The sequence below is a fragment of the Alligator mississippiensis genome, chromosome 13 (genome assembly GCF_030867095.1).
Source record: "Alligator mississippiensis isolate rAllMis1 chromosome 13, rAllMis1, whole genome shotgun sequence".
Taxonomy (NCBI): domain Eukaryota; kingdom Metazoa; phylum Chordata; order Crocodylia; family Alligatoridae; genus Alligator; species Alligator mississippiensis.
The window spans coordinates 19,956,769-19,971,688 of NC_081836.1; the positions used below are offsets into that span (position 1 = coordinate 19,956,769).

General features: G+C 45.4%; 1 protein-coding gene across 1 annotated transcript in view; it reads left to right on the forward strand.

The window, feature by feature from the left end:
* Positions 1-14,920, forward strand: part of CAMTA1 (calmodulin binding transcription activator 1) — a 1,290,304-nt gene that overhangs the window by 1,162,840 nt on the left and 112,544 nt on the right. Inside the window, exons 7-8 of the mRNA XM_059716189.1 lie at positions 526-666; positions 3,711-5,566. Of these exons, the coding sequence (XP_059572172.1) occupies positions 526-666; positions 3,711-5,566 (1,997 nt within the window). The remainder of the gene's footprint in view (positions 1-525; positions 667-3,710; positions 5,567-14,920) is intronic.

Sequence of the window (14,920 nt, forward strand, 5' to 3'; positions counted from 1 at the left end):
GTGCCATGGTGCCATGCAGATGTATTGCGGTATCGGAAGCAGCCCATCCGTGTCAATGCAACACTTTACCCAGACAAGTATGCCCATTCTACTTCCCGGTTACTGACCCTGACAGAACAGCAAGCGACTTCAGCTATGCTGCTTCTGGTACCTAAGCCAGCTTGGGTGTCTGCGGAGCACTGCACTACATTGCACAGAGATACCCTAGCATGGTATGTGGCCTAGGGTAAGTCACTGAGCTGAGCCTCAGCTTGTGTAGTGGGGGTGATGATACCTAATGCACAAGTTGGCTGCAAGACCCCATCCATGAGTGGCTTATAAAGTACTGGGCAATCTGTGGATAAAAGGGGCTAGACAACAGCAAAGTGTTACTACTGAATATTGTCTTTAATTATTGTCCTGTAGATCTCACAACATTGGGAAGCAGAGGAATGGCTCCCTACCCTCTCTAAGGAGATCCCATGCTGGTTTGCTGGGGTGTTCTGCCTAGTCGCTGATGGGAGGTTTCTGCTGTTCTCTCCACAGTTCATGGCATTAAGTGGACATGCAGCAATGGCAACAGCAGTTCAGGATTCTCTGTGGAGCAGCTTGTACAGCAGATCCTGGATAGTCACCAGACCAAACCCCAGCCTCGAACGCACAACTGTCTCTGCACTGGTAACTTGGGTGAGTAGCAGGAGGAGGGTGGGGAGCCCCTTGCTAAATCAAACGCATAATACACAGCAAGAAAACACTTTGCAAGTGCACACTTGTGTCAGCGCCTTAAGGTGCTGATTTGATATTCTGTGAATGAAGCTTATAAGGGGCCCATTGGAAACTATTGCTGATGACCTGAAATAATGCAAAGAGCCAGCTGGGGTCTTTATTTATTGTTCTTTCACCTAAACGGGCTGCCCAGTCTGGCAGCAGATGGTGCTGTCCCTAGGCATTTCCTGGAAATGGCTTTTCACACTTCAGAAAGTAGCTTGGCCTGCTGTAAAAGAAATACTTCCTTGGCCAGTGTCCTCCTCACCTGCACATACATCATTCTCATGAACATTAAAGAAAATAGAAGCTTCAGCTTTGGACAGATCTGCTAGATTTTGTAGGCTTTGTTGAAAGATCAAACCAAGAGTGAGTTTGACTAGGCAATACAAATCTCTAATGTAACCTTTTGCTCTTCAGCAATGTGGAGTCTCTCGGGCTGCACAGTTCAGTGTGACTCTGTTTCTTATGATCATATTTATTGTATTACAGCTGAGTCTCATACCTTCTCACTACAGTAATGGGATCTTCATTAAGTGACTGCCAACTCTGTGTTAAACCCTCATGAACTTGAGAGCCTTCTTATCAAACATGGTTACTAAATGTATCATATAAGAAATTACCTTTTTTAGCAAAGTAAAATAGCCTTTATCAGATGGAATAAAAGTTTTGCTAGAATAAAACTCTTCTGGGTAGTTATTTTAAGTCTTTGGGGAAATCTATAAGTAAGGAATTAGGATCTATGAAACATTGATTTTTTTTTTTTTTCTGTCACCTTTTTGTCTTGGTGAGTTCTCAGATTGCAGCTTCATTCATGCTCAGTGTATTCATGGATGTTACTTAACTGTTAAAAATGTTTTGTCACAAAATATGAGGAAAGAGAGTAATCCAAAAATGTACTTTGGCATCTTGCAGTTGCTAACCATGAACCAAGAGCTTATTTTAAAAAAATGCAGATGCCTTGTAACTTCTGAGCTCTAGTCCAGGCCCTCTGCTGGTAGCCTCCTTAGACTGGCATGGTTTGTTCTGTAGTTTGTTCACACTCTGTTACTGTAGGCCAGAAATGTTCTTCCATGTGCTCTATGGATCCTTGGGCATTTCAGGCAATTAATTGCAAGATAACCCAAACTGACAGTCCTCCATTTGCCAGTAGTGATGGAAACATTTAAATGAAAATTCCTTCCTGTTGAGAAGAGCTTTGTTTGAATTAGATTGAAAGAGCTTTGGGAGCTTGAGTCTCTCCCAAATTAAAACTTTCTGAGTGATGGATTTCAACTCATCTCTCTCATCCCCACCCCTTTGCACTGCATTGGTCAAGTAAAATATACTGTAAATTAATTAGTCTTTAGAGAAACTTGTCAAATAATAATACTCTCTGTGCATCAAAATACTTTTTGGCAGTCTTTTATACAATGAAGATTTAAGTAAGACTGATGACCTCTAAAATACTTAGGTCTGGATTAAAATTCAGACCTTCAAACTCAGCAGTTGATCCTAGCTTACAGATCAGAACATAAATCCTTTTATTCTCCCCTTTGATGTTTTGTCTTGTGCTAACTCTACTGCATGCTTCTTAACATAACAGTCTCACTTTGTTTTACAGCAGCTTGCACTCTGACATGCACAACCCCAGCTTCTTAGTCGCACACACAGACTGCAGCTTGGAAGCCTCTCTCTTGTTCTGCTCTATTCCTAGGAGGAGAGAGAAATTTTAATGCAGCATTGAGTTTCTAAAGATTTGTCCTGAACTACTTTAAGTGACCTGATTCAGATCTTGAACATATAATAGAGAATTTCCCTTCAAGGGCATGGAACAAAAGAATTAGAAAATTACGGTGGCTGCACAGCCACTTTATGATACCCAAAAGATGGCATTTGTAATTGTAGCCATTAGCTATGAGGAGAAGGTTTCTTTCCCCAGTAGGTCATTATACTATACAATAATTAAGTTTTTTACCTCATTCTGGGAAAAACAAATCAATTAGGGAAAGAAATATAAAAAATTCATAGGCTGTTCTTGTCAGAAAAAATGCCTGGGTGTCAGACTCTGTGGTAGAAAGACATCCACAGAAGGAATCCTTTACTCCAGCCAGCTTAATATTGCAGCTCCTGGAAGCAAGTGATACCCATCCTGTGACAGGCAAATAAAGGCACCACTTGGCTAAGTTCCTGTCAGGAACTGCTTTCTGGTGACCTTTCCCTGCAGACTTTTCCCCCTGTCTGGTGCTAATCACCACTGCACATAACCTTTCCAGTTACAAAATGTTTTAGCTGTCAACATGTGAATTGGATGCAGCTGATATCAAGATATGTTACAGTTCTTCTGGGAGGGATAGCTTTCTCTCTTCTATCTAGTTTACTTTCTCTTTAAGAGCTTGACTGACAGCTGTAATTGGACAAGATAATAAGAAAAAGAATATAGATGGCAGGATAGTGTAGGGGGGTGGGACTTGGAAGTCTTTCACTTTCAGATTGCAACTTGGGAACCTCCCCAGTCAAGCAGCCATGTGCAAGTACACATTGGAGGAGAACTTTTTTGGAGTCCCCCCCCCCCCCCCCCCCCCCCCCCCCCTAAAAATATTACACACATCCATCATTGTGGCAGGCAGAAATAGGTACCCATGTCAACCTTCCTAGCCATGAAACTTGGAAATTCAGTTTGAACAACCCTGAGACTGGAAACACAGCCTGAACCCCCTCCTCATCTCAGGTGGAGGTGTGATTAGGTGCAGGGTGAAGTTAGTAGTGAGCGGTATTGGGGAGAGAGTATATGGAGTGAATTGTTGGGGAGGAAGTGTGTGTGTGTGTGTGTGTGTGTGTGAGAGAGAGAGAGAAATATGCCCATATGCTTACACTCCCTCTGAAGTGTAATTATCTCCCTCTCCACTATTGGAAAATGACATAATTAACATTAGTTTCTTATATTCAACAATCTAATTATGTACGTCGTTTGTTTTTTGGAACAGGAGCAGGTAGCAGTGTGCATCACAAGTGTAACAGTGCCAAACACCGCATCATATCACCAAAGGTCGAGCCAAGGACAGGTGGGTACAGCGCTCACTCGGAGGTACAAAATAATGATGTGTCTGAAGGCAAGAACGAGCACAGTCACGGAAAGACCTCCAGCCGGGAGAAGAGGAATGGTAAAGTGGCAAAGCCAGTGCTGCTCCATCAAAACAGTACTGAGGTCTCTTCCACCAACCAGGTGGAAGTTCCTGACACAACCCAGAACTCTCCTGTGTCCATCAGCAGTGGATTAAATAGTGACCCTGATATGGCTGATAGCCCAGCTGTCACAGGTGTCTCCAGCATGGCTGTTGCCTCAGTGATGGGAAGTTTGTCACAAAGTGCCACAGTGTTTATGTCAGAAGTCACAAGCGAAGCTGTGTACACCATGTCGCCCACCTCTGGCCCAAATCAGCACCTCCTTTCCTCAGATGCAGCTGCACAGGGACTGGTCCTGGCGGTGAGCTCAGATGGCCACAAATTTGCTTTTCCCACTACAGGCAGTTCAGAAAGCTTGTCCATGCTGCCCACCACTGTCTCAGAGGAGCTTGTGCTTTCCACAACACTGGATGGTGGCAGAAAAATTCCAGAAACCACCATGAATTTTGACCCAGACTGTTTTCTTAACAATCCCAAGCAGGGACAGACTTATGGTGGAGGAGGCCTGAAAGGAGACAGCATTGGTACCAACATCAGGCAGTCACCCACATCAGAACGTGGATTTAATTTCAGTGCAGCCCTCACTAAAGAGATTAAAACTGAGGACACATCTTTTGAACAACAGATGTCCAAAGAAGCGTTTTCCTCCACCTCTGCATCTAATTCTCTCACCCTCACCACAGGTACAGGTTTGCTTCCATCAGGGGGAGGCCTGAGCCCCAGCACGACTTTGGAGCAAATGGACTTCAGTGCCATTGACTCCAACAAGGACTATTCTTCCAGCTTCAGCCAGACAGTCCAGAGTCCCCATGTCCACCAGACCCCCTCCCCTAGCTTCTTTCTGCAGGATGCCAGCAAACCTCTTCCCCTTGAACAAAATGCCCACACCAACTTGAATGACACAAATGGATCATTTGTGAATACTTTAGGAATCCCCAATGTGAAAACAGAATCTTCCTCCCAGACAACCTCTAACTGTAATGGCACAGTGGAAACTCGAATAGAATCCACCTCTTCCCTCCAGCTCATGCAGTTCCAAGCAAACTTCCAGGCTATGACTGCAGAAGCTGAAGTTCCCATGGAGACCTCCCAGCAGGCAGAAGGGAATGAAAATCTACTTAAATCAGGGGATCTTCAAGCCTGCAGTACAGAACACTACTTGCAGCCTGAGGCCAATGGTGGTATCAGGAATGGGAACAATCTGTCTATTCTGCAAGGGAACATGGTACAAGGACTCTACCCTGTGGCCCACCCCAGCTTAAATAACTCCTCCAACATGGAGCTTAACTTGGACCACTTTGACATCTCCTTCAGCAATCAATTTTCTGATCTGATAAATGATTTCATATCTGTAGAAGGTGGGAGTAATACTATCTATGGGCACCAGCTGGTGTCAGGTGACAGTGCTGGGCTATCTCAGCCTGAAGATGGCAACAGAGCAACCTACAGCCAGGCTGAGATGTGCATCCCATGCTGCAGCCCACAGCAAGCCAGTATGCAACTCAGCAGTACCGAGAATGGAGCCAGCACCATGGCTTATATGCACGTTGCTGAGGTGGTGTCAGCAGCCGCCGCACAAGGTGCCCTGGGGCTGCTGCAGCAGAGTGGGCGCTTGTTCATGGTGACGGATTATTCACCAGAGTGGTCTTACCCGGAGGTAAGCTTCCAGCTTGTAATCATTAACAATTACAAGGCCATCTTTTGTTGCTTCGTTAATAAGGGCTCCAGGAACCTTTTTATTAAAACTTTGACAGGGCTTTTAAATACCTCTTTCAGAGATAAGAGCATCCTAGACCATTTGCATGTCTTTTGTGTACTTTTTATTAAGCACTTCATTATCCTGTCAGGGCTTCATTCCTCACTTGTAATGCATCTGAACAGCAATATTTTGTTTCCCCACAAAGCAGAGAATTCCCCCTGTGAAGCATCGTCAGTGTTGCCTGGCTAATTTGGAGCAAGCATGAATATGCTGGGCCTGGTGCTTAAATCCCACTTTAGGTTTACCAGGAGCTGTATTTCTGACAATGAACTTCCTGACGGGGCTTACCCTTGCTCAGGGTAAAGTACTCTTGTGGAAGCCTGTCCCCGGGGACTATGAAAGGGAGCAAGCCAGGGAGAGTAGCTTGTTGCATCCAGGCACCTGCTGCTATCCTGGGAGGTGGTGCTGGACAGCTCGGAGAGAGAGAGAAGGCATTTAGCTGGAAGAGATGTCAGAGGGCCTAGGGGCTAAGGGTGGACAAAATGGTAGATTTGGCAGATAGCTGAGCTCCATTTCCCAGCAGCTCCTGCCTGTGTTGCTGCAGCTGGTTTCCAAGGAGACCTCAGGAGTGGCAGGGCTGTGACCAGGCCATGCAGGGCCAGGGTTTCCATGGAGACCATCTCATAAAGTGCTGGCAGGGAGCTGGACTGATGTTAGCACCATTGTCCACCAGATAGTGCTTAGGGATTGTTAAAGCACAATTAACCCTTAAATGGAACATGAAATATGAACACAGACAACTTAGTGTCCCAAAATCAAAGTCTAACTGTATTAATACAGCAAGTATTATCTTAGCAGTTTCTATATTCAGAGAGAGAAAAACGCGTAGTACAATGATCTCACCCAATCCCAGTTGTTACTTTGCTTCACAGAAAAGACGGCCACTCGGTTCCTGATGCAAAGGGTGTGTCATTGGCTGGGACAGTCTAGACAGGTGTTGAAAGCTGGATTCATGATGACAATGATGATAACGACACACACTTAACTTTCTTGCTCCCCACTTTTATGCTTTTCTCTAACTTGACTCCTTGCTTTCAGATTGGTGTCTCTGCAGTCAGCAAATTGTCCATATTTTATCCTGTCAGCATATTCCTCTGTTCATCAGACCCGTCATGAGCACACCTCTTAATTTGGCCTTTTTCTGGTGTCTTACTTTGGGCATTGTCCATTGTTTTCCTTTATCACCTTTCGTTAACATATCCAATCACTTCATCCCTCTGATTCAACCAGTTAGTGCCAAGTTCAGGTAATGTGAGCTAGTAACAAAACTATTGCTGTGTTGTGTTAGAAATACTTCTCACAGTGATAGAAAAGGAAAGTAACATCACGCAAGCAAACTCAAGGTCATAAGCTGCTTGCAAGAGGCAAGGCCATCTGATATTCAGACACCAGCAAAATGAAAAGTTCAGATAACAATGAGGCTATACAGAACTTTAGGCTGAATATAAGAGAAAACGTTAAACAATACTATCATTCACCACTCTATAAACATGTGCAACTTTAAAGCATAAAATATGACAGGCTACCCTAACAATCCCCTCCTTGATGGCTAGGTTTACCTATGTCATGACTGCATGGAAGTCAGTCTGGTAATGAAAGTCTGCCCCAACTGCTCAAGGCCTGTATGGGTTGCAACCATCAGCAGAGCTTTTAACGCAGTGAGTGATCATTTCACCCCAGGTTTACCTGACATCCTGCTTATTGAAGGAGCTTGTCATAATATAATCTTTGCAGCCACTGAGCTTGATAGTGTTCTAGTCTAAAATATAGCAGTTTCATTTTGTAACACAATAAAATCATGAACACTAGCAGTATCATTTGCACAAAAATCAAAACAACAATAGGATGTAACATTAGATTAAAAAATCCCAAAGCAGTTGGACTGTATCCAATCAAAGTTTCCCACCAAGAATGCTATCCAGCATTCCAGACCTTTTCTAATACTGTCAGTACTACTTTTTTGTTATGTTTGATCTTAACCATGGTTTCTTGATTGTGTTTCTTAATAGATTGGAGTACAGTGTGTAGATCAGGGTGAGACAAAATTTGCTGCAAAAGTGGCAAATCCAATCCCATCTGCACTGGGGTTATATCCTGATATAGCCATGGTTTAGCTTGAATAGCCCACCAGGGCACAAAATACATAAAATCAGAACCACTAACTGATGAAACATTACAAAAACATCGATTGACAGAAAACATAATTAATATTGGTATCTAAAGTTTGAACAGCCAAACTAAGACAAACAACAAGACCAACAAAATGAAACAGACAAAACAATCATTGTAGCAGCTGAGCTATGGTTGAGACAGGAAAATTGCTGGTGACCCCACTGGCAACACCTGGGTGTCTGGGTCCATCCACCACCTACACCACTGGATCAAATTTTCACACTGGTTTCTGCAAAAGAAAATAAACAAACTTGTTGAGGGAAATTCCTCACAGGAGGATATTATGCATATTTACAGTGCTGACATGCACAGTGGCAACATGCACAGCACCACAATTCTTGGGGTGTGTCTTTTATAAGTCTTCTTTGCTTTTTTGCATCTCACTACAAAAACAAATTACTTTCCTTTCCAAGGTTTTAACTGTGATATGTGAAACCATTTTCTCCAAACGCCATCTCCCCTCATTTTTTCTGGTAACGCAACTAAGTAAACAGCTGGACTTGCCTAGCCCACCACATATGTGGGTCCCTTCCATTTAACATCCAGTTCATGCTCTTTATCTTCCCACTTTTGGTACATTACCTGGTTACCTATATTCCCTTCTGTTACATCCTTGTTAGGCCCAAATCCTCTTGTCCATTCTTTTGACATTTATGCCTAATTATTGGGCCACCCTGACATATATATCACTTATGTGTTGTATTAAAGCCTGTACCCATTGATCTGTTACAACCTGAGGGACTAGGTCATCAGGTAAATCTGTATTGATCCACCACTGCTGTGGCACTTGCATTTATCTGCCTGTCATGACAGAAAAGGGTGCAAACCCATGAGCTTCTGGAGCTGTTGTAAGTGCCATCAAAATTACTGGTAGCTTTTCATCCCTAGCCTTTCCATCACATTTTACCATTTTAGCCAACAACTCCTTTAATGTTCTGTTGGTTCTTTCTACTTGACCTGAGTTCTGAGGGTGCCCAGCAATATGAAACCTCTGTTTAATTCCTAGTGTGGGACGCAGTTCTTTCATAATGTCTGCAACAAAATGATGTGCCTAGTCCAAATCTATTTCTTTAGGTACTCCCCACTGTGAAAGCACAATGTTAAACAATTGCTTTGCAGTTATGTTAGCAGTGTTGCATCTAGTTGGGATGGCTTCAATCTATTTTGAAAAAGGATCTTGTACTATTAAGCAATACCTGTTTTCATTCTTAGTAGTAGGCAGGGGTCCAATGTAATCCACCTGTATCCTTGACCAAGGCCCATTAATCCTCTGATGCCTCAGTTGTACCTTTCTTTTACTAGAATCAGCACTGACCATAGCACAGGAAAAGCAATTGTCTACCCATGGCTTACTATCTTGCTTTATAGAGGGCTACCATCCTGTTTGAGGGACTGTCTCCATGGTCTTTTTCCATCCCACATGTCCTTTCTCATGTACAAACTGTATTAACTCATCTCTGACTTTTTGTGGAACTACCCACTGTCTAGCCCGAGTAGCTGGGTCAATTCTCCAAATCATACTTTTTAGTTGTATCACTTCATCTCTGCCTAGAAGGCTTTTCAAGTCTTTGTCATTTTCCTGCAACTGTTTTAAATCACCTAGGCTCACTGTATCTGATTTTTTCTTTGAGCTTGCTGAGTAAGCACTGCCACCTGCTGGCATTGCTTTCCCTTTCTGGCTGCTGCTTTTGCCAGTGCATCTCCCCAATTGTTCCAGAATCATTCTTTACTCTTTGTCTTCTGATGGCCTCTGATGTGCTGGACTGCAGACTTTCCTGATCTTTTAAACAATAAGCTGATACACCTATTACCATAAAGCTGAATGTGCCACTAATTTTCCTTCTCCCATATACATTTGGTTCTTTGCCCAGATGGACAACTATGTAGTCAGTGCCCTACAAATCCAATCTGAATCTGTAAAAATAGCTACCTTTTGTCCTAATGGCTCAACTTCAAGCACTGCCTTAACAGCCTGCAACTCCGCTGCTTACGCAGAAAGAGGAGTCACTTGTTGTTGAAACACTTCCTCATCTTGCACCTTAATTCCTGCATACCCAGTGTATGGTTTTCCCTCTGTAGTAACTTGATCCATCCACAAACCAAATGTTCTGGTCCTCTGATTCTGCTTTGTCCAAATTTAAGCCTGTTTGAACTGACCACTCTGGCCTTTGATACTCTGGCAAAGGGCATTCATGCTCTTCTTCTTGTACTACTAACCCATAAGATATAGTGGGTATTTTCTGCTGCCGTTCAAAATCAACATCATGATTTATAAGAGTTAGTCCAGTGAGGCAATCTGGGACTTGAAACATGTCTTTCTTTAATTTTCCCAAGTATAATATAAATTAGAGGAGAATGGGCTGTCTGGACTATTACTCTCGCCCATCCTACAATGTATTCCCACTTTCTCAGTGCCCAAATCAATGCCAAACACTCCTTTTCACATGGATTAAAGTTCTGTTCAGGTCCTGCAAGGGTTCTTGAGGCATAAGCCACTGGTCTTTGTTCCTTTCCTTTCCCCTGTAGTAGGGTAGCACCGATAGCTCTCTTGGTAGTTGCCAGCTGCAAGGCAAATGGTTTTGTTTCATCTGAGTAAGCCAATGCAGGAACTTGTACCGGATCCCTTTTTAACTGAATTAAAGCTGCTTATTGCTCTGGGCCCATTCCCGCTGTCACCCTTTTTCAGTAGCTTAACAAGCAGTTGACTTTTCTTAGCGAACATGGGAATAAAGTCCCTTGAGAAATTCAGTGGTCCCAACAATGCCTGTAGGGATGATAAATCTGTAGGAGTTGGCAATTTCCCTATCTGGAGTTTTCCCATCCTGTCCCAATGTAACTCCTAGGTACTTCACCTCCTTGACTACCAACTGCACCTTGGCTCTATTAACCTTGAATCCTGTTTCCTTGGTCACCTGCAACACTTCCCATGTCACTTGCTCTTTATCACCTCCATGTATCGGTATGACATCTACCTATGACAGCACACAACTTTGACTATCTGGAGAAAGCTTGTCCCACATCCTTACCACATGTACGTGTATGCTGGGGCATTGTGAAATCCTTGGGGTACTCAAGTAAAACAATACTGTTGTCCCCTGAATGTGAATCCAAATTTGTACCAGCATTCCTGTGCCAAGGCAATGGCAAAAAATGCATTAGCCAAGTCCAGTACTGAAAACCATTTCACTCCCCTTGTTATGGCTGCTAGAATTTCAGGGTATTTTGCCACAACAGGAGCTGTGACAGGAGACACTGCCTTTAACGCTCTGAAGTCTATTGTTAGTTTCCAGGTTTTCCCATCTGCTTTCAGAACAGTCCAAATCAGGACATTGCAAACACTAGGCATCTGTACTATCGCTTCCTGACTCAACAAACTATCAATTGCGGATTGTAATCCCACTTCCAGCCTCTGATGGATATTTCTATTGCCTCTCTCACGGAGGGTCTGGTCCTTTAATCAAGATACAAGCCTGTGTCTTGCCACATTCTAACTTATCCTTTGCCCAAACCTTAGGAAATGCCTGCATCCACTCATCCTGATCAACTTTATCACTTACAGAGGGAGCTTTGATAGCTGCACAGTAATGCACTGCAGAAATCAACACACTCTTTTCCTCTGCCAGCTGTTTCCACAGACACCCGTTAGCTAAATCCCGCAGTATTCCTCCCTGCTGCAAAGCTGTCATTCCTAAAATTCCATTCTCACTGTTTCCTCCTGGCTTATTCTTCTGTGTTCCATATTTCTTCTGAAACTTCCAATCTCCTATTTGAATCACAATAGGTTGGGTTACTGGTGAGTCCTCTAACTTTCCAGTATAGGACTATAGTTGCAAATGACTGGACCAGCGTTACTTGGGCTGATCTCCATGGTAACCCTGGCCCCATGATGTCATGGCCCTGCTGCTTCAGGGGTCTCCATGGAAACAGGCATCAGCAACATGAGCCGGGGCTGTTGAGAAATGGGGTCTGCTGTGGGCTGGATCTGGCCCACAGGGAGACTTTGCCTACCCCTGGTCTAGGCCTTGAGGATCAGAGGACTGAAACTGAGAGGGCAGAAGCTTGCCAAGTGGGGCCAAGATGGCCAGTCAGTGTGGATGTTGGTAGGAAGTGGTTTGGGGGATGAGCTTGAAGCTGAGCAGAGTGTGGAGTGGCTTTCACAGCTCTGAAGAGCCCTAAACTGAGACAAAGTGGTGCAGGCTGGGCCTGGAACCCCTATCTTGCCCCACTCCAAGCAACGAGTGTTGAAGATGCTTCTGATTGTTAGCGTGTGTTTTCAGTGTAGTGAGAACCTTGGCTGTGCACCATAGTTTCATAGTAGCTAGGGTTAGGAGGGACCTGAACAGATCATCTAGCCTGACCCCCTGCCACAGGCAGGAATGAATACTGGGTTCACAAGACCCCAGACAGGTGATTGTCCAACCTCCTCTTGAATTTGCCCAAGGTAGGGGCAAGGACCACTTCCCTGGGAAGTTGGTTCCAGATTTTGGCCACCCTAACTGTAAAATACTGCCTTCTGATCTCCAGCCTAAACCTATTCTCCATCAGCTTATGACCATTGTTTCTTGTCACCCCAGGTGGTGCTGGGGAGGAAAGGGCTCTACTTATTTGCTGTTGATCTCCCCTGATGAGTTTGTAGGCAGCCACCAGGTTCCCCCCTCAGCCTCCTCTTGCTGAGGCTGAACAGGTTCAGGTCCCTCAGTCTCTCCTCATAGGGCCTGTCCTGCTGCCCTCTCACCAAGTGGGTGGCCCTCCTCTGAACCCTCTCCAGGCTGGCCACATCCCTTTTGAAGTGCGGCACCCAGTACTGGACACAGTACTCCAACTGCGGCCTGACCAAAGTCGCATGTGGGGGGAGGATCACCTCTCTGGACTGGCTTGAGATGCACCTTTGGATGCATTACACGGTATGGCTGGCCTTTCTGGCTGAGGTCTGGCATTGGTGGCTCATGTTCATCTCGGAGTCAATAATGACCCCTTTCTGCCTCTGTGCTTTCAAGAAGGGAACTCCCCAGCCTGTATGTATGCTGTGGCTTTCTTCTCCCCAGGTGCAGCACCCTGAATTTGTCTATGTTGAACCCCATCCTATTCTCGTCTGCCCACTTTTGTAGTCTGTCTAAATCTAGCTGCAGCTTCTTTCTCCCTTCAAGTGTGTCCACCTCGCCCCACATCTTAGTGTCGTCAGCAAACTTGGACAGCGTGCTTTCCACCCCCTCGTCCAAGTCGCTGATGAAGATGTTAAACAGGACGCTAATGCCAGAAAGTGTGTGCTGGGCATTCCCCTGCAGAGCAGGAGCAGTTTGAAGGTCGCAAGAAGGTATGAATGGTCAGTTGTGGATGCTATGATATTTCAGCCAGTCATGTATCTTTCCAACCCAGCTGGTTCCCATCCTGTGTGCAGCTTGGCCTCAACCCAGCACACAGTCTGTATGCCTCGCCAAAAGATCATCTCCCCCTCAGCGCCATGAAACCCCCAATAGGGCAGTACTTCTAAGGAGCTGTGGAACTTTCTAGAACAGGAGAGAAATGCCTGCCAGGGCCCAAGGCCCTACTTCAGTCAGGTGGTGCCTAGAGTAACTGCATTTATGAAACTGGCCATGGATTATCTCATACACAAGCAACAACCTACTTTGTCACATGCTAATCTTACAAATAACCCTGACACTGCCATATGACAGGCTAATATGGACCACTTATAGATGTTGTTGTTATAGATGTTAGGGTCGGAAGGGACCTCAATAGATCATCGAGTCCGACCCCCTGCATAGGCAGGAAAGAGTGCTGGGTCTAGATGACCCCAGCTAGATGTCTATCTAACCTCCTCTTGAAGACCCCCAGGGTAGGGGAGAGCACCACCTCCCTTGGGAACCCGTTCCAGACCTTGGCTACTCTAACTGTGAAGAAGTTCTTCCTAATGTCCAGTCTAAATCTGCTCTCTGCTAGCTTGTGGCCATTATTTCTTGTAACCCCCGGGGGCGCCTTGGTGAATAAATCCTCACCCATTCCCTTCTGTGCCCCTGTGATGAACTTATAGGCAGCCACAAGGTTGCCTCTCAACCTTCTCTTGCAGAGGCTGAAAAGGTCCAGTTTCTCTAGTCTCTCCTCGTAGGGCTTGGTCTGCAGGCCCTTAACCATACGAGTGGCCCTTCTCTGGACCCTCTCCAGGTTATCCGCATCCCTCTTGAATTGCGGCGCCCAGAATTGCACGCAGTACTCCAACTGCGATCTGACCAGTGCCCGATAGAGGGGAAGTATCACCTCCTTGGATCTGTTCGTCATGCATCTGCTGATGCACAATAAACTGCCATTGGCTTTTTTGATGGCTTCGTCACACTGCCGACTCATGTTCATCATGGAGTCCACTAGGACTCCAAGATCCCTTTCCACTTCCGTGCCACACAGCAGGTCATTCCCTAGGCAGTAGGTATGCTGGACATTCTTCCTCCCTAGGTGCAGCACTTTGTATTTCTCCTTGTTGAACTGCATCCTGTTGTTTCCTGCCCATTTGTCCAACCTGTCCAGGTCTGCTTGCAGCTGTTCCCTGCCCTCCGGCGTGTCCACATCTCCCCATAGCTTTGTGTCATCTGCAAACTTGGACAGAGTACATTTCACTCCCTCATCCAAGTCACTGATGAAGACATTAAAGAGTATCGGTCCAAGGACCGAGCCCTGCGGGACCCCACTGCCCACACCCTTCCAGGTCGAAACCGATCCGTCCACCACGACTCTCTGGGTGCGACCCTCCAGCCAATTCGCCACCCACCGGACTGTGTAGTCATCCAAGTCACAGCCTCTTAACTTGTTCACCAGTATGGGGTGGGATACCGTATCTAAGGCCTTCCTGAAGTCTAAGCTGATCAGTACTTGTACCCATGCTTTGTGGGTGTCAGTTTGCTAGAATATGTCCACAGCTGCCTGGCACAGCAAGCTGCATCTGTCTGGACTTCAACCCCATGGGTTTTGGCCTGTTAACTCTGCCTTCAGCCTCATTCTGGCCTGGGCTTTTCAGCAGCAGCTGTTGAGCTGGGGCTTTAAGCCTCAGCCTGAGTTTTGTCTGGGCCCTTCCTGGGCCCTTGTTTCTCA